The sequence below is a fragment of the Schistocerca piceifrons genome, chromosome 6 (assembly GCF_021461385.2).
Source record: "Schistocerca piceifrons isolate TAMUIC-IGC-003096 chromosome 6, iqSchPice1.1, whole genome shotgun sequence".
Lineage (NCBI taxonomy): Eukaryota > Metazoa > Arthropoda > Insecta > Orthoptera > Acrididae > Schistocerca > Schistocerca piceifrons.
The window spans coordinates 344802811-344830446 of NC_060143.1; the positions used below are offsets into that span (position 1 = coordinate 344802811).

At 43.8% G+C, this 27636-nt stretch overlaps 1 protein-coding gene across 1 annotated transcript in view; it reads right to left on the minus strand.

Annotated features, from left to right (window-relative positions):
* Positions 1 to 4544, minus strand: part of LOC124803107 — a 31768-nt gene extending 27224 nt beyond the window's left edge. The window contains exon 1 of the mRNA XM_047264264.1: positions 4371 to 4544. Coding sequence (XP_047120220.1) covers positions 4371 to 4503 — 133 coding nt within the window. The 5' untranslated portion in view covers positions 4504 to 4544. The remainder of the gene's footprint in view (positions 1 to 4370) is intronic.
* Positions 4545 to 27636: the final 23092 nt, after the last annotated feature.

Genomic DNA, 27636 nt, shown 5'->3' on the forward strand with positions numbered 1-27636 from the left:
ACGCATTGTGAAACAGCTGTTGAAAACATGAAGTGAAATGCTTCTTTTATTGAGCTTACTCCAATAGTGAAATCTTCATTACAATCGCTAACGAATTTGAAGAATAATTGTGACTCGTAACTGTATTTCAGCAGTGGACCGGGAAACCCCTTAAAACAGATCACTCTGGAAAAAATAGAGTCACACTTTTTAAACTACAGATATGTTTTCGTAGATGCTAGTTCAAAACTTGTGATGCTTGATATTGAATAATACTGACAGAGAAGGTGTCAGTGGTGTCACTGAAAAAGCGAATATTGGAAAGCGAATTAAATTTGGTTGTGATGGGAAGTGATTTTTTTTTGGGGGGGGGGGGGGGGTGAGGTAAAAACTGTAGGTCCAACCAACGCTTGTGCACACTAAGCCGGCTCAGGTGGATCTATCATGCAGTAGTTACGCAGAGATGTATGCACTTACACAGCATGCGCTAGCGGGGAGAGCTGCATCAGATTTCATTAACAGTTTTTCACCATCAAATCCATTGTAAACAAAAATCTATTGTAACTCACCTCTTGTCTTCAGATTGAAATCCCACAGCAAGAACAACAACAACAATGCAATTAATATGAGGGACGGTCTAATTTTAAGAGACAAAGCTTTCAAACTGCTAACTTGTAAAGGGAAAACCGTTCTCGAGATGCTATCCTAGGAGAAGAATAAAAAAATTCGTCTGTGACTCAGAGAAATTAGAAATTGAAATTTTCGTACTTTCAGTGATTAGCATGGGGACACTTATGGCTTCCCTGTGAGAGGAGGTATCGCCGATTACTTCAGCAGTATCACCTTCTCATTATTACCGCAAATGAAGCACGTAATCGGGGCATACCGAGAGGAATGAAAGCATAACATCGTAAGTCAGATCTTATGTAACAGATCTGAAACACACATGCGACAATCGTAATATCGTATAGGATACCTGTGGTGTCACCGCCTGACACCACACTTGCTAGGTGGTAGCCTTTAAATCGGCCGCGGTCCGGTAGTATACGTCGGACCCGCGTGTCGCCACTATCAGTGATTGCAGACCGAGCGCCGCCACACGGCAGGTCTAGAGAGACGTCCTAGCACTCGCCCCAGTTTTACAACCGACTTTGCTAGCGATGGTTCACTGACAAATTACGCTCTCATTTGCCGAGACGATAGTTAGCATAGCCTTCAGCTACCTCATTAGCTACGACCTAGCAAGGCGCCATTATCATTTGCTATTTATCTTGTGATGCATGTACCGTCAAGAGCTATGTTCACCACTTATGGATTAAAGTTAAGTATTCCAACAGCTACGTACTTTATTTGCTAGACTCAAATCCTTTAACTGTTCCAGACCTCACGCCAGCCTGCGTGAGCTTAAACGCGTGCCTTTCGGCTACCCGTCACTGTGGATTGGCTGTCTTGCCAGTCCACAACAATACCTATTATTATTGCAGGGCAACATGTGTGTTTTATGTACTGTTTGTAGCCTTCATAAGTCACCAATGTGCATGCATTCCAATGTCAGGAATAATAAATGAATGTGGGCAAGCATGTTAACAGGTGTCTTCTATATATGGTACACCAAGATGATAAAGTCATCGTGTTGAACTAAAACAGTTCCAAAGTAAAATACAAATGTGGTAATTGCATAAAAGTAAAACGAGATTGGAAGAGTATCCCTCAGTTCACATCTTGGAACATATTTTTTTCAGTCTTGCATATAGGTGTACTTCTTTTACGAGCAGAGTTGTAAAACTACCGTAGGCTACAGCAAACCATCTTCAGTAAGCGTAGAATACGGTAGCTTTTCTTGTAGATGAAGTCAGCGTCGTACCTGCAATAACCGTACATTAGGTGTGTTGCATACTTACCGGGAAGTAACTGTTACGATGCAGGTTGGGGACCAGTCCTACAAGAGAGTGCAAGAATTCAAATATCTGGGGGCACTTTTCACTGAGAATTCGTCATGTGAAGAAGAGAACACAGAATACAAGCAGGAAACCGATCTTACCACAGCCTAGCACAACTGCTTCGGTCCAGATATCTCTCCAGACAGTTCAGACTGTACAAAACCCTGATCTAGCCTGATGTTCTATATGGCTGTGAGACATAGAGTATCCGGAAACAGGAATTCCATAAGCTCCTTGTTTTTGAGAGAAAAATGCTTCGGAAGATCTTCTGTCCGGTTCTGGATGCAGATACAGGGAAATGGAGGATCAGATACAACAAAGAGCTTGAGGAACTATACCAGCAACCCAACATAGCAGCAACTGTCAAAGCCAAAAGAATGCAGTGGGCAGGCCATGTGGCCCGGATGGAGGATCACAGATGGCCTCGGAAGCTCCCGGATTTCATACCTACAGGAAAGAGACCACCAGGGAGACCCAAGAAGCGTTGGAGGGATGGACTCCATGAAGATTTAAACCAAGCGTCAATAGATGTGAACGGATGGCGGATAGCGGCAATGGACAGAATACAGTGGAGGAGGAAACTTGTAGATGCGTGCAGTCCACTGTGCCTGATCACGTAGTAGGAGTAGTAGTAACTGTTACGATAACATTCTTTACATATGTCAGTCAGTGTCTTACTAGTTTCCCGCCGGCCGTTGTGGCCGAGCGGTTCTAGGCGCTTCAGTCCGGAACCGCGGTGCTGTCTCGGGCATGGATGTGTGTGATGTCCTTAGGTTAGTTGGGTTTAAGTAGTTCTAAGTCTAAGAGACTGATGATGTCAGAAGTCCCATAGTGGTTAAAGCCATTTAAACCATTTTTGAACTAGTTTCTCCTTGAAACCGGAAGCGATGAAGCGTCTAGAAACTGAGTGAGGACATATAAATGGCCGCGTAACTTACGGAATATTTTTGTTTTATAATCCTCCTGTTTGTTACGTGAAAATAAATGGTATTTATAGCAAAATTGAAACTGTCAAGTTTTATTGGAGAATTGTTAATATGTAATGTAAAACGCAGGGATGCTGTAGTAGAAGTGGAAGAAGCAGTACAGATTTGTCACACAGTGCAGGGAGGCGCGATTTCCTCAAAAAAGAAAAAAATCAAGCACTGCTTCAATACTTCGTCGAACAGATATGAGACATGTTTCTGTTACTCACTAAAAACTTTCACATTTATCAATTATAACAGGAAACTCTTGCCTTTCGTAGTGATGAAGAACGCTCTATTGAGTACAAAATAAGAACAATAATTAGTTTTTTTATGTTTCTGCATGTAAACTGCACTTGCATCAAAAGTAATTGCTTTGATTACTTAAAACCTCAGAAGTTCAAACAAATGGTTCAAATGGCTCTAAGCACTATGGGACTTAACATCTGAGGTCATCAGTCCCCTAGATTTACAACTACTTAAACCTAACTAACCTAAGAACATGACGCACATCCATGCCCGAGGTAGGATTCGAACCTGCGACCGTAGCAGTAGCGCGGTTCCGGACTGAAGCGCCTAGAACCTCAGGGCCACAGCGGCCGGCCCTCAGAAGTTCTGTGATCAATTCTTTTTATTACTTATAGAATGCAATTTATATTTTGTAAGAATATAAAATACACAATGGACTCACATTGCATGATGTGCGGTTCCGATTATGTGCAAAACAAACAACCAAACAAAAAATACGAAGAGAAGTTGTCGGTTTCCAGTTTCTCTCTTACACATTCGTTTATGCTTTTCCCTTACCAAAGCTACCAATACCGTTGGTAATCTTACCATTTACTACGTCATTTATGTACTGTACCAAACCTACAGGACCGTGGCTTCGGTAGGGCGCAACTCTTAATTATTCCATCACAGGGCGTTGCTTTTCGTTGCTCGGGAACACGTGCAACGTGCAGTTCAACTCCGCTGCTGCGCTGATCTTGTTGACTGGTGTAAACACCGCAACGCCGTAACTGTTTCACCGCGTATATGACCGCACGTGTGTACAAAATTACCGTATAATATTCAAAAAAGCTATGCATATGAGAATTGTTTTGCTCAAAAGAAGCACATTAATATGCATGGAAATATGTTCGAGATGTGAACAGAGGGATTCTCTTGCACTCTAGTTTAAGTTTGATACACCGGCCATAATTTTATGCTAGCTTTGTAACTGTTTTAACAGATGACTTTAGTTATCTTGATGTACCACGTGATTACCAAGACTACTTTACAATTCGTGACACTGTAATGTACGAAGTACATAATGACTTATGGAGGCTGTATGTAAGAAAAAACGTAGCAAGTCTTTTATTTGTTTTGACAAATCTGTAGATGTTCAGAATATGAGCAAAACCGGTAGACATTCTAAATACAGATGTGACAGTAGATTACAGTAACAGAGAATAGAATAAAAGAATAAAGAAAGTGTTCTACTCACCTGGTTGTCTCATCAACCCTGCAATTTCCATCCAGACGTCATCCCTGACATTAACGTCTTTATACTGAGGGTATTTAGGGTTGTACAAGCACGGGCGTTCCCGTATTAAGTCAACGAGTTGCCAGTCGTCCATTAGGAGTTACAAAACAGCCAGAAACAGGGCAAACTGCAGTCAAGACTGATTCGACCACGCGCGCCCGTAGCGACTGCAGCGGCTGGTAGTCGCGCGCTTCCAGCCGATTCCATGGAGTCGCCACAGTCGCGCCGCTGGAGTCGCTACAGTCGTTCCCCCGATAGACGTGTCACTGCTAGAGCGCTGCTTAATTAAGGCCGGGTCTCCCCAGAGCGTGCCACAGCGATACACGGTAGCGCCTTTGGCAGGCTTTCCCGCTCCTTCAGGACGCACTCCCTGAGGCTTAGGGATAGAAGAAACCGACCAGTTAAGACCGATACCGGGTATTTCAGTTATGAAAAACTGGGAAACAAAAACCGGCATATCAATTTCACATAGCAGCAGTACTAAAATTCTTAGCTTTAAAATTAAACTTTTTTAAAAAACGAATGATGTTTATCAGCAAAATTTCCATTTCTTTGAAATATGAGGTGGTTATAGAGAATGGGGAAAGTGACAAGTTCCCTTTTAATAACACTTACTGACGGTCGGAAGCCGGCCGTTGTGGCCGAGCGGTTCTAGGAGCTTCAGTCTGGAACCGCGCGACGGCTACGGTCCCAGGATCGGATCCTGCCTCCGGCATCTATGTGTGTGATGTCCTTAGGTTAGTTAGGTTTAAGTAGTTCTAAGTTCTAGGGGGCTGATGGCCTCGTATGTTAGGTCCCATACTGTTCAGAGCCATTTGGACCATTTTTTTGACAGTCGGAAACTAGCAACAAACGGAGACTTCAGTAGCCAGTAGCAATAATGACTGTATGGACAAAATGGTCTGTTCTACACCTTATTTTAGATCTATGTGACGATGCAGTGCTGAATATATTTATATGTTTTGACTATGCCATTATGGCCTTATCACTTTAGGACATGGTGTAGAAAAGATCTGCGGATGGTCATTACGGACTGAAACCGGTCATCGTCTAAAGAATTGATATTGTGATCAAAGACTGGAATAAAAAAATTTGACATAAGAATCGGCACAGCATTGCCTGTTGACATATGGCATGGCCAGTTAGACTGCACACGTCTACACGCAGTATGCAAGATTGGCTCCTACCTAGTCTATACGGTAGTTACTAATTGTCCTCCACGGACATCGGTTGTACTGAAGAATGGTACTAACCCAAGTTTGGAAGTTTTTTTGCAAAATACAGTAGCACAGAAGTAGAATGCTTCATTAGCTGTAACAGATTAAAAATGAGAGGAGGCGCAACAAACTTGTCTCGTTGTAAAAGAAAAAAACGTCCACAATGTCCCTTGTAAGATAAGGTAAATTTCATCTACACACCTATGATTTTATTGACATGCTATAAACTTGGTATAATAACTGAATCCTTAATTTTGCGATTGCCTTAGGGTAAAAAACTGATACCATCCAAAAGCGACAATGCAGGGCAGTCATCAACTTGTGACCTTTCATTCTCTCTGTCCCAGAGCCCTTCTCCATCACCTTCGCCTCCTTTTCTGGAAACAATGAGACCGATTGCTCCCACAGCCTCAATTCCACATCGATCGAGGTCTCCTCCTCCTACTTCACCTTCACTAAAATTTTTCATTCTTTGTTCGAAGTCTACAGTTATAACTCGAAACAGCAGCAAATAAAAAAACTGAATATCGTTTAACGAGTTTGTTTGCGTGGCCATCCCCCGCAGCAAACACAGAAATATTTGTTTTGGAGATAAAAGACGCAGAAAAGAAAACCCTATTGAATGATGACGTATACATACCAAACAACTCATTGTTTACACTAATTGATGAAATAATAGAGTAACACTACAACAGAGGACTATTATCATTATTAATAATAGTAATAATAATAATGATACCATCCACCCTCATTCCACTCACTTGTCCATGGAGAGATTCATAGACATCTCTCCACAAAACATTTATCCAAAGCTCAAATCAGCTTAGCATGCATGTATACTCTCTCTCTCTCTCTCTCTCTCTCTCTGTGTGTGTGTGTGTGTGTGTGTGTGTGTGTGTGTGTGTGTGTGTGTGTGTGTGTGTCATAAATACACACACACATATACACACACATACAGGGTGTTTCAAAAATGACCGGTATATTTGAAACGGCAATAAAAACTAAACAAGCAGCGATAGAAATACACCGTTTGTTGCAATATGCTTGGGACAACAGTACATTTTCAGGCGGACAAACTTTCGAAAGTACAGTAGTTACTATTTTCAACAACAGATGGCGCTGCAAGTGAAGTGAAAGATATAGAAGACAACGCAGTCTGTGGGTGCGCCATTCTGTACGTCGTCTTTCTGCTGTAAGCGTGTGCTGTTCACAACGTGCAAGTGTGCTGTAGACAACATGGTTTATTCCTTAGAACAGAGGATTTTTCTGGTGTTGGAATTCCACCGCCTAGAACACAGTGTTGTTGCAACAAGACGAAGTTTTCAACGGAGGTTTAATGTAACCAAAGGACCGAAAAGCGATACAATAAAGGATCTGTTTGAAAAATTTCAACGGACTGGGAACGTGACGGATGAACGTGCTGGAAAGGTAGGGCGACCGCGTACGGCAACCATAGAGGGCAACGCGCAGCTAGTGCAGCAGGTGATCCAACAGTGGCCTCGGGTTTTCGTTCGCCGTGTTGCAGCTGCGGTCCAAATGACGCCAACGTCCACGTATCGTCTCATGCGCCAGATTTTACACCTCTATCCATACAAAATTCAAACGCGGCAACCCCTCAGCGCCGCTACCATTGCTGCACGAGAGACATTCGCTAACGATATAGTGCACAGGATTGATGACGGCGATATGCATGTGGGCAGCATTTGGTTTACTGACGAAGCTTATTTTTACCTGGACGGCTTCGTCAATAAACAGAACTGGCGCATATGAGGAACCGAAAAGCCCCATGTTGCAGTCCCATCGTCCCTGCATCCTAAAAAAGTACTGGTCTGGCCCGCCATTTCTTCTAAAGGAATCATTGGCCCATTTTTCAGATCCGAAACGATTACCGCATCACGCTATCTGGACATTCTTCGTGAATTTGTGGCGGTACAAACTGCCTTAGACGACACTGCGAACGTCTTTAATTTCCTGAATGAATATTTCTATGATCGTGTGATTGCTTTGGGCTATCCGAAACATACAGGAGGCGGCGTGGATTGGCCTCCCTATTCGCCAGACATGAACCCCTGTGACTTCTTTCTGTGGGGACACTTGAAAGACCAGGTGTACCGCCAGAATCCAGAAACAATTGAACAGCTGAAGCAGTACATCTCATCTGCATGTGAAGCCATTCCGCCAGACACGTTGTCAAAGGTTTCGGGTAATTTCATTCAGAGACTACGGCATATTATTGCTACGCATGGTGGATATGTGGAAAATATCGTACTATAGAGTTTCCCAGACCGCAGCGCCATCTGTTGTTAAAAATTGTATTTATTGTAATTTCGAAAGTCTGTCTGCCTGAAAATGTACTGTTGTCCCAAGCATATTGCAACAAGCGGTGTATTTCTATCGCTGCTCGTTTAGTTTTTATTGCCGTTTCAAATATACCGGTCATTTTTGAAACACCCTATATATATATATATATATATATACACTCCTGGAAATTGAAATAAGAACACCGTGAATTCATTGTCCCAGGAAGGGGAAACTTTATTGACACATTCCTGGGGTCAGATACATCACATGATCACACTGACAGAACCACAGGCACATAGACACAGGCAAGAGAGCATGCACAATGTCGGCACTAGTACAGTGTATATCCACCTTTCGCAGCAATGCAGGCTGCTATTCTCCCATGGAGACGATCGTAGAGATGCTGGATGTAGTCCTGTGGAACGGCTTGCCATGCCATTTCCACCTGGCGCCTCAGTTGGACCAGCGTTCGTGCTGGACGTGCAGACCGCGTGAGACGACGCTTCATCCAGTCCCAAACATGCTCAATGGGGGACAGATCCGGAGATCTTGCTGGCCAGGGTAGTTGACTTACACCTTCTAGAGCACGTTGGGTGGCACGGGATACATGCGGACGTGCATTGTCCTGTTGGAACAGCAACTTCCCTTGCCGGTCTAGGAATGGTAGAACGATGGGTTCGATGACGGTTTGGATGTACCGTGCACTATTCAGTGTCCCCTCGGCGATCACCAGTGGTGTACGGCCAGTGTAGGAGATCGCTCCCCACACCATGATGCCGGGTGTTGGCCCTGTGTGCCTCGGTCGTATGCAGTCCTGATTGTGGCGCTCACCTGCACGGCGCCAAACACGCATACGACCATCATTAGCACCAAGGCAGAAGCGACTCTCATCGCTGAAGACGACACGTCTCCATTCGTCCCTCCATTCACGCCTGTCGCGACACCACTGGAGGCGGGCTGCACGATGTTGGGGCGTGAGCGGAAGACGGCCTAACGGTGTGCGGGACCGTAGCCCAGCTTCATGGAGACTGTTGCGAATGGTCCTCGCCGATACCCCAGGAGCAACAGTGTCCCTAATTTGCTGGGAAGTGGCGGTGCGGTCCCCTACGGCACTGCGTAGGATCCTACGGTCTTGGCGTGCATCTGTGCGTCGCTGCGGTCCGGTCCCATGCCTCCCGCATGCCCACTATACGCCCTCGCTCAAAGTCCGTCAACTGCACATACGGTTCACGTCCACGCTGTCGCGGCATGCTACCAGTGTTAAAGACTGCGATGGAGCTCCGTATGCCACGGCAAACTGGCTGACACTGACGACGGCGGTGCACAAATGCTGCGCAGCTAGCGCCATTCGACGGCCAACACCGCGGTTCCTGGTGTGTCCGCTGTGCCGTGCGTGTGATCATTGCTTGTACAGCCCTCTCGCAGTGTCCGGAGCAAGTATGGTGGGTCTGACACACCGGTGTCAATGTGTTCTTTTTTCCATTTCCAGGAGTATATATATATATATATATATATATATATATATATATATATATATATATATATATATATAACAGAAATGAATAGACGTTAGTTTTCAGCATATACTTCGTTGCGTTGGTTGGCTACAAGTACATAAACAAACCAAACAGGATGAGAACATAGTGAATTCAAAGTAGCTGCGTCGTGAAATCAAAGTTTTCGATCAAATATCTACAATCAGTGACAGAAGAGTAATAGTGCATCACAACATTAAGGGTAAGTAAGATGAAAAATAGGCAGAAAAAAGTCCAAAAATTATAAATATGCTTATATTTCGTAAATAGAGCTGTAGTGCGACCTCCAGCATGTGAACAGATGCAGATAGCAACTAAAAACGCGAAGTAATCACATATTTAGATAAAAATCGAACGTGAGCTGTTTTATAATCTACAAATAACACATATCAAAACAAAAATGTATCATTCTAGATCCCAATGATGACGCCTTAAAGAGAAAAAAGGCGAAACGCATATGGGAGAAATAAAATACAGTGTAGCAAGAGAAGTCATTTTTTATTTATAACACGAATATCGTTTGTTTCGGAAACGGATTATTTTGCGCAGTTTTAACGGTCAGGTTAAACTGGAGACGAAAAGAACCGGTATAACCGAGAGCCAGTTGGTTCAATTGTAATCGCCATCCCTACTACGGCGACGTGAATAACAAGTGATCGTCCCGTTAATAGGCGCCACGCTATTTGTTATGATCTGTTTACCACCTATTCTGTTCCTTGACTCCACGCTGGGTGCTTCACTGACATGCTTCTGTTGGTCCTGATCAGCTTTGTTGTTATTTTGAGCTTAACTGTGTTGGGTGAACAATAGAGCCACATTCATGAGTAATTCAAATTAAATACCTTGTGAAGGTGGCTACAGATGTAACTGTATGTTTGACAAGCAACGATGATCAAGTGTTTTGCTCAAGCATGCATAAATCTTTTACGCACGCACACCCCTCAAGCAAGCGAGCACAGGCATGTCGAATGGAGACGCCTATGCTTCCGCATGACAGGCCCAAGATAGAGATTAATTTTGCACAGTGGTCGAATTTATTGCACAGTATTGACTGCATTGATGGAAAATATCCAGAGATAGTTCCTTCAGCTGCAAGTCACTTTGTTGTAGTTACAAAAATACTCACAGGTATTGTTCTATTTGCTATAGCAGGTGGTTCAAATGGCTCTGAGCACTATGGGACTTAACTTCTGAGATCATCAGTCCCCTAGAACTTAGAACTACTTAAACCTAACTAACCTAAGGACATCACAAACATCCATGACCGAGGCAGGATTCGAACCCGCGACCGTAGCGGTCGCGCGGTTCCAGACTGTAGCGCCTAGAACCGCTCGGTCACCCCGGCCGGCGGCTATAGCAGATACAAGTTATAGTTTCATTGTGTTCTGTTTCGGCACAAACGGCCGAATATCGGAGGGACGTGTTCTTTATAATAATGAATTTTTTGGCAGAATTTTGCAAGTAATTGGACATTTTGAAAGAGACTAAAGTCGCAAAGAGTTCACTGCCATATGTATTCATAAGAGCTGATTCTTTGGCTCTGAGAACTGATATGATAAAACTTAACTTTTTTCTCAGCAATTTTACCTTTTTATTACTGCGTCTTTCTCCGTTGCAGGACAAACTGCTTTACATTTAACAAGAAGCAAAATACACACAGCGTCCCTTTCCCCTTTATCACGATACGCCTTTGATTTCATATTCCACAGCAAAGACTGACTTACATAAGAGTGAGTAAAATCTCCATCAATTTGCGGGTGGTGCGTCTAGATCGCTCGACATGTTCCCAACCGTGGTATGCTCGTACAAGCCTGCCAACTGTTAGCACACACGTTCAAGCATGCACACATTGTATGCACGCTCATGCTTGCGTAATAATATTGAAATTAGATCAACCATCAAGCTGCTTTACAGTCCCGATGCTCAGATTTATGCTATATATTCTCGACGATGCTTGTGCAAAATGCCTGTTCGTGCAGCATGCCACTACGTGTGCAGCCCCCTTAACTGTAAGGAATGCTGTTCCGAGTTTAAAATGCGAATATACCTTTAGCTGAAGTGAGAGAGTTTCACAAAAGAAATAAAAATTAAGACCTCCTGTATTTTTCCAGTTCCGTAAATAAATTATGATGGGCTAAAATGTTATCTCACTGCGTAGTTGCATTCAAATAAATTAATTACTACCCTTTCATTCAATGATGTGCAATTATTTTTGAAGTGACATTGCAACGTACAGTGAAACATTGCTCCACATCTTTCAAAGATTACCTGTCCGCTCATGGTACAGCTGCCATGGGACAGAAAAGTTTGGGAAAAAGACTAATGAACAGAAGACGATAAAAATAAGGAATTCATGTCTTGTCACACTTCTTCTGTTCTTGAAAGCTGACTAAGAAACACTCTTGGATTTCGTAAGTTACTTGTTGCACCATGATGTAGCAGTTCCTTTTATTTATAAAAACTGAATGAGTCGTTCTTAAATTATTCTGAAACTGTATGACAGCCAAGATTCTGGTTGTGACCTAAGCATTTAACACTCGTCTAACAAGGTATTTCTAAGCCTCTTTCGTACTGTACTGGGTAGGTCACAAGTTGGTGCCGTTTTTACAATGCCACAGTTTTATTTTGTAAGAATAAAACACACTGCATGACGTTACAGTACAATATACAATACGAAGACTGATACGCTAGAAAGTAATGTAATCACCGTCTTTGTCAATGATCGCCTGCCAGCGTTCAGGTAGGAATTCTATGCCTCTCCTGCCTACCGACCGGATGCCACAGTGGTTAGCAGACTGGACTCTCATCCGGGTGAACGACGGTTCAAATCCCGCCTGGTTATTCAGATTTAGGTTTTCCGTGATTTCCACAAATCGCTCCAGGCAAATGCCACGATGGTTCCTTTCAAAAGGAGACAGGAGATTTCCTTCCCCATCATTTCGTAATCCGAGCGTGTCCCTAATGACCATGCCGTCGACGGGACGTTAAAGACTAATCTTCCTCCCTTTCTTGCCTCTCCTGTAGAACTATTGTCGTTTGAAGGAACCTCTTACCCAGTTGCTAAGAAAAGTGTCATCATGGAACACATGTTACCGACTGTTGTTAGCGTCAGATCGGGAGAGAGCAAAAGTGTTTATGGAGAGTATGTTTCATACTCGTTCTCACATTCCGTAAGAAGTTTACCTGCCTATTTATCATGTTATTTATTTATCCACATGTTGACGGGTGTGTGTGTGTGTGTGTGTGTGTGTGTGTGTGTGTGTCTTTAATAATGTTGTGATAACAGACATAAACATAGCACTTTTTTTGCATTGTTGGTGTATTTTGCAGACATTTTACATTTAGGAAAGAACATTCTGATGCTTTATAATGCTGGACAGGCCATTCAAAAAAGCCACACAGGCGGTTAAAAAGTCTTTATTCCATGAACTGCTTACTTGGCTCGTTTAGGATTTGTTTCCATGATCAGATACCCAGGTGCTCAGACGGTCACAGGATACGAGCGTCACTAAATTTACGTGAAACATAAGCTGACAGACTACTGAGTGAATAGTCTGTCACCTTAAATTGCATATACATCTAGTAACGCTCGTATCCTGTGTAAGTAGGCTGTTTAGGTTTTTATGTTGGTAACGCCACGTAGCGCTCTGTATGAAAATCACTGACTGTGCTGTGTGCAGTCTGTGGCTGGTTTGCATTGTTGGAATATTTGCTATTGTAGTCTTGGGCAGTTGGATGTGAACAGCGCTCAACATTGCACAGTTGGAGGTGAGCCGCCAACAGTGGTGGATGTGGGGAGAGAGATGGCAGAATTTTGAGAGAGGATGATCTGGACGTCTGTCCATCAGAAAGAGTAAATTTGTAATACTGTATGTCATGCACTGATATATATGATGGTTTTGAATATTATTAAGGTAAATACATTGTTTGTTCTCTATCAAAATCTTTCATTTGCTAACTATGCCTATTAGTTGTTAGTGCCTTCAGTAGTTAGAATCTTTTATTTTGCTGGCAGTATTGGCGCTCGCTGTATTACAGTAGTTCGAGTATCGAAGATTTTTGTGAGGTAAGTGATTCATGAAAGGTATAGGTTATTGTTAGTCAGGGCCATTCTGTTGTAGGGATTATTGAAAGTCAGATTGCGTTAAGCTAAAAATATTGTGTGTCAGTTTAGTGTTGATCAGAATAAGTAAAGAGCAAAATGTCTGAGTACGTTCAGTTCTGCTCAGCTGTTTGAAAATCAAATGACGTAAGAGGTTTATCAGCACAGTAATTCATTAATTTTCTAAGGAGAGGTTTCATTTTGTAACCCTCTGTACACTTGGATATCTGATGACAGAAATAAATCCGAAACGTGTCAAGTCATCAGTTTTAGTAGTAAACCCATTTTTCACCCACTGTATGAGTTTTTTCGAAGCAATCTCTTCAGCTCCAATACAGTACTATATTTGGTTGCTGCATAAAATCATAGGGTTTTTCCACAATTTTCATAAATACAACAGATACACATAACAGAGACTTTAATCATCAATAACATATTTTCCTTCAGTATTTACAACAGTCTGCTAACGCTGGCGTAACTTTTCGATTCCGGTACTGTAGAAATGTACGTGGTTTTGAACCGAAGAACAATTCGAGCCATGTTCGGAGCACATTTTCATCCGGAAAGGAATTCCCTTGAAGGTTGTTCGATAGAGGGCGAGAAAGGAGTATACTGGGGCCGACTTGTGTGTGGCACCAGAATAAGATAATAATATTAATAAATTAAAATGAAACTAGTATACTATAAACGGTGAAAGTCTCTGATAGGCTCGATGATGCGGATCGCCGACTGCGCGCGACCGCAGAGCCAAAGATACTTCTAGTGTTGCAGTAAGAGAGCGCTGGGCTCACAGTTGTAGGTAGCTGTCTGTGAGGGATTGACGATGGAGTAGGCAGTTTTTGGGGTGTGCTGTGTGAAGACACCAAGATTTAGATTAATGTAGGTATTTCAGTATTGTTGAACATGGAAGCAGAAGTCTTCATGCAATCAAGGTAAACATGTTAAACAATTATGATTCCTGTTTTGCCAGCGCATTAGTATAGGTGAGCTGGCTGATAATTTGTAATTGTTGAGTAAGCCTAGAATGTACGTAAACGCTTTTGATAAAAAGGCTAGTTAGATATTTCATTTTTGTAATGATATTAAGATTTCTTAACAGCTATGTGTGGTTTCATAATTTGCATTTATGTTGGATTAATGAAGTTAGATAATACTTGCTGTTTAACTCTCATTGTTTATGAATCAATTGTGAGTAATGTAACTTAAGTTGTCAGATGTTTTTGAAAAGACAAACTTAACGTGCAATATAATTGTGCAAAAAAAAAAACTGAGTATTAGTAATTCACCATAATCAGTACCGCCTCCCAGACCATGTCATATATTTTTCAAAGAAGTTGGATTTCCTTAAATGTTCTCTTTTATCAGCCAAATGAATTTCGTGTACATTTCAAGTACTGTGGCCAGCATTGCACACTGCTGAGCCTGTAGCTAGCATTCATAATTTTTTATGAGAGATCAGAATATATCGCGTTACTCTGTTGCTCTAGAGGTAGGACAATTTAATTTATTTGTTGTGTGCACAGGGACCAAAGTTATCAGTTTTGAACAGGGCCAGATGATTCAGTGCCAAAGGGCCTGAATGTATTTTGCAGTGACTTTATTCTTTCATTGGTTTGGGAGTTGCTTTGCCCAAACAGTTCGTATAAAGTGTTGCTAACAATAACACAGAGTAAGCTCACCACTTGCACTTACAACAGGCAACACGACAATTCGAGTTCAGTAGTCATTCCACAGATCAGACATTCATCCTACGTAATCGTAATCTTTCTCATTCTTTTTATTAAAGAACGTTTCAAGCGGAAAAGACGAAAACCCTACTATGAGGGCGCAACGTCAGGTGATTAATCTGGGTGCGTAATGGCTTCCCAATTCAACCCCTATATAGTGTTTTTTGTTGTCCTGGAAGAATGCAAGCGGGCGTTATCGTGGAATGGCATCAATTCACGCAGTCGTTTTGGACGTTGTTCTTGGACTGAGTCCGCAAGAGGTCTCAGTTATTGACAATAAACGTCAGCAGTGATAGTTACACCTTGGGGAAGCAATCCGTAGTACACAGCAACATCACTGTTTCACCAGATGAATAACATAATCTTTTGTGGTTGAGCACAGGTTTTTGCACGGGTAGTTGCTTATTTTTTTTGGGCTCAGCCATTTATTTCTTTTCCTTGTATTAGCATAAAGGCACCATTTGTCGTCATCAGTAACGATGGAGGTTAGGAATGGTAGGCGTTGTTTACAAGCCAATTGATGATGAGTGAGTAGATATGCAAATACGGCCACCCGCAGATTTTTGTGACTTTAGTTTAGAGAATTCGGTATCCGTACATCCGTTTTTTGGATCTTCTCCACTGCTTGGAAATGTCTCATGATGGTGGAATCACCACAGTTCACCACATGTGTCTGTTTATGAGTACACCGAAGTGGATCATTGGGAGTTAATGGGTTGCAACGTTCTCCGTCAAACCCCGAAGATCTTCCGCACGTGGACAGTTACTAATGTCAGAACGCGAGAAAAGCAATTTCTTGCGTGCACATTCCTGTAGCGTTAATACTGGCAGCCTCCGCTGCTGTCACCCCTCTGTTGAACTCAAACAGAAGAATACGCCCTAAATGTTCCGATTTCTCCATGTGATTTTCTAGTGTCCACAGCTCCACTCCCTATCTCCAAACGACAAATGACTAAATGACCATGTGTAAACTCAAATAGCAACGGTGAACTACAAATAAGAAATGACAGTCGATAAATAAACCCATAGCGACTGGGATTCCAATATGCAAAACAAAACTGCTGTGAACTAATGCACCAACCTAATAATACACTGAAGCACCAAAGAAACAGGTATATGCAAGCGTATTTAAATACAGAGACTTGTAAAGAGGCAGAATACGCCGCTGCGGTCGGCAACGCCTATATAAGACAACGTCTGGTGCAGTTGTTAGATGAGTTATACTGCTGCAATGGCAGGTTATCGAGATTTAAGTGAGTTTGGACGTCGTGTTACAGTCAGCTCATGAACGATGGGATACAGCATCTCCGAGGTAGCAGTGAAGTGCGGATTTTCCCGTACGTCCATTTCACGAGTGTACCGTTAACATCAGGAATCCGATAAAACATCAAATCTCCAACATAGCTGCGGCCGGAAAAAGATCCTGCAAGAAGACGACCAACGACAACTGAAGAGAATCATTCAACGTGACGGAAGTGCAACCCTTCCACACCGAGCGAGGTGGCGCAGTGGTTAGCACACTGGACTCGCATTCGGGAGGACGACGGTTCAATCCCGTCTCCGGTCATCCCGATTTAGGTTTTCCGTGATTTCCCTAAATCGTTTCAGGCAAATGGCGGGATGGTTCCTTTGAAAGGGCACGGCCGATTTCCTTCCCAATCCTTCCCTAACCCGAGCTTGCGCTCCGTCTCTAATGACCTAATTGTCGACGGGACGTTAAACACTAACCACCACCACCACCAACCCTTCCACGAACTGCTGCACATTTCAATGGTGGGACATCAACAAGTGTCAGCGTGCAAATTCTTCAACGAAACATCATCGATAGAGCTATTGCAGCCAAAGACCCACTCGTGTACCATTGATGACTGCACTACACATAGCCTTACGCCTCGCCTGGGCCCGTAAACACAGACATTGCACTGTTCGTGACTGGAAATATGTTGCCTGGTCGGACGAGTCTCGTTTCAAATTGTGTCGAGCGGATGGAGGTGTAAGGGTATGGAGACAACATCATGAATCCACGGATCCTGCATGCCGGCAGGAGACTGTTCATGCTGGCGAAGGCTCTGTAATGGTATGGAGCATATGCAGTGGTGTGATATGGGACCCAGTGTCACCCCACACGTCCAGAATTGCAACAGAATGGCTCCAGGAACACTCTTCTGAGTTTAAACACTTTTGCTGGCCATCAGACATGAACATTATTGAGCATATCTGGGATGCCCTGCAACACGCTGTTCGGAAGGGATCTGAACCCACCATACTATTACGGATTTATGGGCAGCCCTGCAAGGTTCAAAGTGTCAGTTCCCTCCAGCACTACTTCAGACAATAGTCGAGTCCATCCCACGTCGCGTTGCGGCACTTCTACGTACACGTGGGGACTCTACACAATATTAGGCAGGGGCACCAGTTTCTTTGGCTCTTCACTGTATAACCACAGTAGCCTGCCTCCCATGAGATTTCATATCTCAGCTATTTGTGATACTTGATAAGCATCATACATGCGGATTACATAATGCATTCAAGATCATTGCCATATCCATTGAATTTTTCGAAGTGATAATTAAAACCTTTTGAGTAGATGTGCCAGGACCGCCATTATCAATACCATACAGTTCTGAAAAACGTAAGAATGTGCTAGTTAAAATAGGATAAAATATTAACAACTCAGTGGAAGTAAATGAAAGTAAAGAAGCATGTTGCCAGAGGTCAGCAAGTCGTGCCCAGAAAGATGGTCATCACATCGTGTGAGGTCAGGGAGACTATAGCGCCAAATGAAGCTTGCCTGTGAGGCGAGGCAGTTGAAGGACTGGGAAGTCAGTATGTGTGTCAATCAGTGAGAGGTTGCGGGACACTGTGCCGGCGTTCTTCATTAGAACATGGCCTGGAGACAACATTTGGACGACTCCACACGAGGAAAACTCATAGGAAGACTGGAAGAAGGGTGAAGTTCACGAGTGTAGCTCAGGAATTTGGTACTGCCAACAGGCAAGCAGGGATCCAGCAGGTGATAATGCTCTGTCTCACGTTACACTGGGTAAGGTGACTGCATGGGGGTGGTGTCTTTGCCCTATGACCAGTAAGTCATGTTCCATTAACACCCGCACATCGGCGGCACCGTTTATGATGGTGCCAAGAGCAAAGGACTGGAGCAGTGTGGAGTGGAGTCGCGTGCTCTTCTCGGATAAGGACTGAAATACAGAGATCAAAACACACAATGCACCCAGAAACATTGTCTAACATGATCGTTTTCGTGGCCTAGGTGTTATGGTTTGGGGAGGCATAAAGTTGCATTGGCGAACTGACCTCCAAATCTTTGAACACGGTACAGTCAACATTATAGTAACACCCAAGACCGCTCATACGATAGTTTGGCGACTTCTTAGTGCTCATGGGGGTGGTCGGCCCCCCTCCCCTCCGGATAAGCGAGCCCCTGGTAACACCATTCTCCTCCCAATGCACGATTTTAGAAGATGCATTGGGCCCTGACTTCATTTTTACAGATGATAATGCGCGACTGCACCGAACTGCGCAAGTTGAGGAGCTCTTGGAACGAGACGATATTCGGCGAATGAATCGGTTTGCCTGTTCCCCCGACTGAAAACCCATCAAGTCGTGTGGGATTTATCGGGCAGACTCGTGTAACTTTCACCTGCTGCAAAGCCTCATGTTCAACAATGTACTCTAAACAGTGTGCTCCAAAACACCTGTGCCTTCATCAGCATTGCACTCCACTGTCAGACCGCCGGCCGTTGTGGCCGAGTGGTTCTAGGTGCTTCAGTCCGGAACAGCGCGACTGCTACGGTCGCAGGTTCGAATCCTGCCTCGGGCATGGATGTGTGTGATGTCCCTAGATAGGTTTAAATAGTTACAAGCTCTATGGGACTGATGACCTCAGATGTTAAGTTCCATAGTGCTGAGAGCCATTTGAACCGTTGTCAGATCTGCCTACTCTGCTTAACAGTGTGCTCCAAAACACCTGTGCCTACACCAGCATTGTACTCTGTTGTCAGATCTGCCTATTCTGCTTTTGCAGAGTGGGCAAGCCTCCAAACTTTGAGTTCTGTGATGCGATGTGGGCATCCAACATCACCCGTGTACATTGCAGAATTAAAAACTTCATTACGCCTGATCTCTCATATAAGCTAACAGATTTGACTTTTTGAAACAGCAATAACGAAAACAAGCACCATTGCCAGTTGTTGATTGAACCACTGTATCAATTGTAATGAAAGGTTTCAACAAACGCGAAAAAGCACTTGAAATCTGTGTGTGTAAATTTTCGTAGGATTTTTTTTTTTCCTATGTCTGGAATCCAGCTCATAACGTGTGAAATGCACAGACATGAGTAGTGGAACAAGGCCTTTACCATTCCAATGCCGGTACCATTCCAAAGCACCGTTATTCAACAACAACAAGGTCGCACCCAGTGTATCCACCACGCGGTGCGTGTCTAGTTCCTATTGCCGTGGCGCGGTGCGAGAGAGAGAGAGATAGCGTCATCTCTCTATGCCACACCCCCGCGCCTACATACACGCGCTAGGCAGGACCTATATAAATCAGTGCACGGTCCAACTCACTCTCACACTGCTCGTATACTTCGTTCGTTCAGTACTTGTCACGTCTTCGTAATTAAACGTGCAAAAATGAAGCGTTCACGATCCGCCAGTGGCAGCAGCAGCAGCAAACGTGCTCATGTGGACGAAGTTCCCTCGTGGTTCTCGTCTCCTGTCCCGCTCGTCGTCAGCTGGCCAGTCACCGCCACAAAGTGTAACAGCACTCACTAAGGATACGATATTTTATACATGATTACTTATTGTCTAAGGCACTTCCTCTTACGTCATCACGTACAATACATTACAATTATTTTACAGAAAGACATTTCTTAAACAAAATTTTCAAAACAAAATTATAAAAACAAGCCTGATGGTCTTTTCCTGTGGATAAAATAAACATTTATTAATTTAGTCATCCCATCACCACATGGTCTCTAACTACTAATTTCTCTATTTCTACTTTCTAAAGTTTACGTCAGCATGCTACTACTACATACCGTGACCTTTTATAGTAAACTCCTTTCCCTGGCGTCGCTCAGTTGCTGCTGTTATCTGTGAACAATTAAAAGCATTTGTTGCACATTATTGTGGGTTACTGTAACTCCGAATTTCTCCGATACCCCTTTGATGTTGTGCTTGTTTGACTGGTTGTGGCATTGGTCTTCCGCTCCTAGTCTGCTTCTGTCTGTAACGGTAGGCTCAATTCAACGTCATGCTTATCTGTTGAACATAACAAGAGTTAGTTTTGCACGTTACAGCAAGTAAAAATCAGTGATAGTGGTCAAGGTTCATGGCTGGGCTTCAGAGCATCTATTTTTTGTGGTGAACTTCATTATCTTCCTTTAAACTGAATGGCGTATTGTTTTAGCGTCTCTGCTTAACTCAAATGGTTAAGCCCAGACTCGGCTATCGTCGCTAATACGTCTCTACAACACTCCTACGGCGCAAATCATCAAAAAGGTCTGTCGATCACGCTATTGCGTGCGACCAGCCACCTGATCTACGTCTTTCTACGACGGCTCAAAACTCGCCTTTTCACACAACATCCTCATCGCTCCCATTACGAATTATCCATGTTTGGTGCGTCCCTATCGCCTAATTGCGATTGACTGGCCACCGGATAATCGTTTTGATCACCGTACTCACACTAGCAACACAACTGAGAAAACAGGTGCGTCTCGAACACTACTGCGTCGGACAGACCACCTAATAATTATCACCCGAAACACCCACTATCGCCATACGCTAATAACGCAACGGGTGGGTCCTGAACACTACCGCGTCGGACATCACACCCTGCACTCGTCTCAAGAAACGCAACACATTCGGTGGGACGCAATGTCCACCTACCACATCACAACACGCTCAACACACCCCAAATCCATCCACCACAGATCCAGATTTTGTCCTGAAAGTTCTCCTGTCCAATAGCCTTGCCTAAAATTTTCTATAGGAAGTTATCTACATAAGATAACCCCTCCTATAATTAATCTAATACTTCTAAATATTGTTTGTGTCATAGCTGAAGCAAATTTTCTATACTAAGCCACCCAGTGGTCCCCATACAACAAAATTTAACATCAAACACATAATATAGACACAATCCATTCCAAAATAAGACAAGCACATGAAAAAAAGCAAAATAAATACACACAACATAAAACAAATAATCACAAAACACAAATAAAACGCTGTCTATACTAATACAAATAAACATCGCCAACAAATCACAAAAATCTAATCTACTTATACACTACTTTGTTCCCGGCCGCGCTCTTCCGCTGCCGAGTGTGCCGCCCTAATCATTCTTGTCTGTTTTGCGCAGTTTGCGTACGCTCAGGGTTCGCCGGACGTATTTCGTTTATTTGTGCAGGTTCTGGATTGCGGTCTTCACTCGCTCTCCAGTTCTGCACTGGTTGATCCCTTCCATTTTGATTGGCTGGGCTCCAGTTATTATTACCCTGGTTCCACCTACGTTCCTGTGGCGGAAAATTTTGTCGTCTATTATCGCGCCACTGTGGGTTGTTTCCCCTATTGTTACCATTACCGGCATAGTTATCCCTCATCTGGTTTCTGTTTCTCTATATATTCGTGTCTTGGCCTTCCTCATGCGGTTCCCTTTGCTTCTTCTTCTCACGCCCCTTCTGCTCGTTATAGGCAAACTCCAGCTCCCTAAGAATGCCATTAAATGCTTCTACGTCATTTCCGCATCTTCCAGCTAGCGTCTGCTGATATGTAAGTGGCAACTTCATACAGCATACGCGTATAATCTCCCCAGGGCTGCACGGTTCGTCCAGATACTGATTCTTTTCAGCATGTTCTCAAAAAATTTCACAACACTTCGGAAACTTGAGCTCTCGATGACGCGTGTCATAAGGATTTCCTGTTAATTCTGTTTTGGGTCTCCTTTGACCAATATCTGCTCATAAATGCGTCGCGGAACTCTTGGTACGTTCTGCAACCTTTAGCAACACTACGCATACTTCCCGCTGATGCACCTTCCAAGTGCGCACACACCAAGTCAAGTTTGTACATTAACGGCCACTGTGGTGGTAACGTTAGATCAAACTGTCCAATGAACGTTTTTGGATGTAACGTATTATTATCATCCTTATAGTGCTGGAACTTGCGTACCGACAGAAAGTGTTTATAATCAAACTGCCTAGTTTCATCTCTCTGCGGTGGCGTTTCGATGTTTTCATAAACTACCTCCGTGTGCGCCTCCTGGATATCTTGTGGCTCTTGCAAGTGCGAGGTGGATCGCCTAAGCGGGTAGCAATTGCTTGCGCCAGTTGTTCTGCTACTGAACTCCGCCTCCGGCAAATCACTTATTACACGCGGTACCTCCGTACGTGTGACTCGCGGTTCATACCTGCCCTGACGTTCTAACGGTCTGGTTTCCAACATGCGTGCCTCTTTATCACGTCGGTTCACAGCTCCTGTGACAGATACTGTGTGCCGTTGCCGTACTTCCGAGGTTACCTCTTCCATGGATACCGTCTGAATAACGGCTCCAGTTTGTCCTGTATTTGTAGAGCCGTGCGGTTAAAGGCGCTGCAGTCTGGAACCGCAAGACCGCTACGGTCGCAGGTTCGAATCCTGCCTCGGGCATGGATGTTTGTGGTGTCCTTACGTTAGGTTAGGTTTAACTAGTTCTAAGTTCTAGGGGACTAATGACCTCAGCAGTTGAGTCCCATAGTGCTCAGAGCCATTTTTTTTGTATTTGTAGAAGTTCTGTCGACTGACAGTGCCTCTACCCTGCTCTCGATTTGTCGTTTAAATTCGGCAAATTCTGCCATCAGTGGTGCCTCTCCGGCTTCCTCCTTCCTGCTCGACACGGTTTCTTCAATCTTTTTCACTCGTGTCTGCAGCTTATTTATAACAGTTTTGCCGACCTTGGTCGTGTTCTCTGTGACCTCCTTCGTTTCTCTCGCTATTCTCTTGGTTCTCCGCACATGGAAGGCGCCCTATCCCAGTGGAAGTTATTAAAGAGGTTGCTGTTGCTGTAACTGACCATGCAGCACATGCGCCGGATAGTGCCAGTGCTCGCGCAGTCTCATGAGACTTGTCCGCCCCACAGTCAACAGTATGGAAAATTTTGCTGTCTATTTTACACTGATATCTGTGCAAGATCCAGACGGCTCAGTAACTAAAACGTCCCGATCAGCAGCAACACTCTAGATTTGCTCTTCGGTTTATGGCACGCATAGAAGTTGATGAAATGTGTCCGGCCAGTATCATACGGACTGACGGGACACATCTTAAACTACAGGGTGTTGTGAGTACACAAAACTGCCAAATTTGAGGCACGGGTTAAACCGCGTGTTGTGCACTAAGGGACACTGCACTCGCTGTACGTGACTGTGTGTTGTGTGGATTCACAAGCAACTGTTTTCTCTATCCGCTCTTCCTTGGAGTGAATACACCCAGAGGGCCGAACAGGTGTACTGTGACGTCTGCACATTATGGAGACCTTCTTTTAGAGCATGTGATTCCTGCTCTGGAAACTATTGTTTTCATCCAAGATGGGGCAACACCTCATGCCGCTCGCCAAATGAAGGCTCTGCTTACCGCGAACGTGTTATATCCAGAGTTTTTCCAGATGCACGGCCTGCAAGATCACCTGATGTGAATTTATGAGGCTTTTGGCTTTGGGGATATCTGAAAGAGTGCGTTTGGCAGGAGCACGTTCATTCTCTACCTGATCACTGTTGATCACGTCGTTTTACGAAACCGGCGTCTCGTCGACGTCTCCAGTGCTCATGCTGAACTAACTGCGTAAGCGGCAGTTAATAATAAAATAAACATTATGCCTTTCTCACTTGTTTGATCTTTTCTGCCCACGTTCTGTTCCTAATCTGTTACGTATGGATACATTTCTATGCGACTTTCTTACACACACAGCGTCAGATTTGCGCCTGGTAGCCGAAACTGGAACTATTTTTTCAGCATAAATCGGTTCCGTATTAACGCATTAGCATATCTACCAACCTTCGCTGCCATACGATAATTACAGCCCACACTACTGCGAATAGCTGCACTTTAATTGAAACCACACGGTAACAACTGAAGAAATAAGAAAAGAACTGGAACACAGCCACTGACTAAAACTGTAAACCAACGAAAGCAGGATTGTAAAGAGCATGTTTTGTGTATGTCACCTCAGAGCATCCTTCGACAAGCGATGGAATAAGGCCTATTCCTGGACTGTCAGAAGGAGATAGAGAAAAGTACTCGTTACCAATAAGTGTTGCATTCGAAAACACAACTCATTACGTTACCACACTAATTCTGAGGGTTATTACTTTCTTCCGCCGACCCTTCATTTGATCGTTGCTGTACAGACGAAGATATTCAGTGGTAACCCAAAAAATTCTTCTGGGTATGTGCCCCACTGGAAACGTAAAATTTTCCGACGTTTCGCCCCCTGTTGCAAATGTCCTTCCTCATGGTGGTTTTGCTAACCTCACAGACAAAGGCCGCGAAAACCTACGCTTACATATTCAGTGATGTTTGCGAACAAATATGATGCTACGAATTTTTCGCATTCATTTTTACCAAGAGAACTCTACTCAAAACCGCAAATATTTCCCAATTGTTTTGGACTGCCTTAATCCGATTCAGGGCACAGTCAACACTTAGTTGTAAACGTTTAATACCTTTCTAAAATGATTTTTGAAAGTAGGAGAGGTACTGGTAGAAACGAAGCTATGAGGGGCAGTTGTGACCTGTATCTGAACAGACCAGTCGGCAAGAGAATTCCCAGCAAAAGCAAAGGGTCCGGTTACGAGTTGTTTTAAGATTTGAGTCCTTATATAGCAGATTTAAACGGCTGAGCAAACTTTCATCAAACATATTCTGATTAAACCAGCCTTCAAATAAATAAATAAATAAACTGTATTCAAATCAGTGCATTTGTGTTGGGGCTATAATGCCATAGGCCATAGGCACTAATTTGGCAGCAAATGGACGAAAATAAAGTCTCCAGTAGAGGGCTAAATAAGAGCAACGGCTCTGCCAAATATCAGAGTCTTGTATCAACGTTTCTGTACATTTCCTGTAACAGCCAGCGCTGTGGAGAGATCTTCCTCAACCTCACAACGTCTGGAGACACATCTTCGCAGCAGGATGACAAGAAGGTTGTTTAAATGGATCGGTACTGATGCATGTCCATCAGGATATTGAATCAACAACGAATGCTGGGGAGGTGTTGGCCATCTTCTGTAGGAAAAAAAGAGAAAGCTGTTATTGCATGATACTATGTAATACTGACTGTGATAAAATTATCACTGTAATAAAACTATATCTCTAATATGTGTATCAGACATGATAATAACTGTAATTTGTGTGTGTGTATATTTTAAAATTAGCCAAAGCCTATAAAGACATTTTTACCCATCTGATCCTTGTTTCCCCTCCCCTCTGCCACCCCACCACCCCAGAAAAAAATGTGTATTTACCCTTGCTGTCATATACTTGATATATTCTACAAGCTTATGGCAGGACTAATGAAACAAACTTAAGCAAAATATCTCCACATCCTTGAGTAGGAAAATGAACTCATCACATACTGTGTTGTATTTAAAGTCAGACATGCTCCGGTGTAAAGGCATACGCCGGAACTCCAGGCGGAAACGTTAGAGCATAGAGGGCTGTGAGGCGACATCAGCCAATCGCATGCTGACCGACCCCTCTCCAGGACGACAACGCAACGACAGCGCCCTCTACACAAAGAGGATATAGGCGCCGCGCCTTGGCAGTGGCCCAGTTGAAGACTAGCCAGTTCTGCGACTTCTACACCAGCGAGTTCAAGAATAGTATCAAGACTAGTCATTTCGCTTCTACTATGTAGCATTGTCTATACTGAAGAGATTTCTTATTTTGTCTGTCGCCCTTTGCCTGCGATACATCTGTATTTCTCAAAGATAATTACTGACAAGGGAACCTCCCCATCGCATCCCCCCTCAGATTTAGTTATAAGTTGGCACAGTGGATAGGCCTTGAAAAACTGAACACAGATCAATGGAGAAAACAGGAAGAAGTTGTGTGGAACTATGAAAAAATAAGCAAATTATACAAACTGAGTAGTCCATCCGCCAGATAGGTAACATCAAGGATAATCTGAGGTCAGGAGCGCTGTGGTCCCGTGGTTAGCGTGAGCAGCTGCGGAATAGGAGGTCCTTGGTTCAAGTCTTCCCTCGAGTGAAAAGTTTAATTTCTTTATTTTCGCAAAGTTATGATCCGTCCGTTCGTTCATTGACGTCTCTGTTCACTGTAATAAGTTTAGTGTCTGTGTTTTGCGTCCGCACCGCAAAACCGTGTGATTAGCAGACGAAAGGACGTGCCTCTCCAACGGGAACCGAAAACATATTGCCCATGAAATACATCTCACGTATTTAATGCACTCTCGTCCAAAGTAGCGAACAGTCAACTGCCAGCCAGGGAGCCTCGTTAGAAGGAATACTCTCTCTCTTCCGTGCGCTGTAATCGACAGACGTCGTGTGTTTCGATGTTTGTTTAGGTGTAGCGTCCCCATATTACGGCGCAGTTACCTCGCATCGGACGGACAGATAATAATTATCTGAAAATAAAAAATTAAAATTTTTCACTTGAGAGAAGACCTGAACCGAGGTCCTCTCATTCCGCATCTGCTGACGCTAACCACGGGATCACGGCGCTTGTGCGCTCATTTTATCCTTGTTGTTGCTTATCTTTCAAATGGACTACTCAGTTTGTATATTTTGCTTATTTTTTTCATAGTCCCACACAATTTCTTCCTGTTTTCTCGATTGATCTGTGTTCAGTTTTTCAAGGCCTATCCACTGTGCCAACTTATAACTAAATCTGAGGGGGGTGCGATGGGGAGGTTCCCTTGTGAGAATTCTTTTCTGTAGTGTCCGTCCCCAGTAGCTGAGTGGTCAGTCTGCCGCCGGCAGTGCTGCGAGGCGATCACGCGCCAGAGCGCTGCGGGCGAGGCGCGCACGTTCTGTTTGTGTTTACTTCGGCCGCTGTAAGTGCCGTTTTCCTTCTAGACCACCATGGCGCACAACTATCGGAAGAAGACATTACGTTTCAACTTTTGTTCTGACTTCGCCCGACCCAAGGCCCTGGAGGTAGAACGATTTATACGCGATGAAGTTAAAATACCACCAACGGATCTAATTGGTATCCACTTGTCCATAGTTAGCAGTACCGTCTACGTCAAAATGATTAACGATGCGGCGTGCGAAAAGGTGCTTCAAGAGGCAAAACGTGGACTGCGCTTCTGTCATTCCGACGGCAA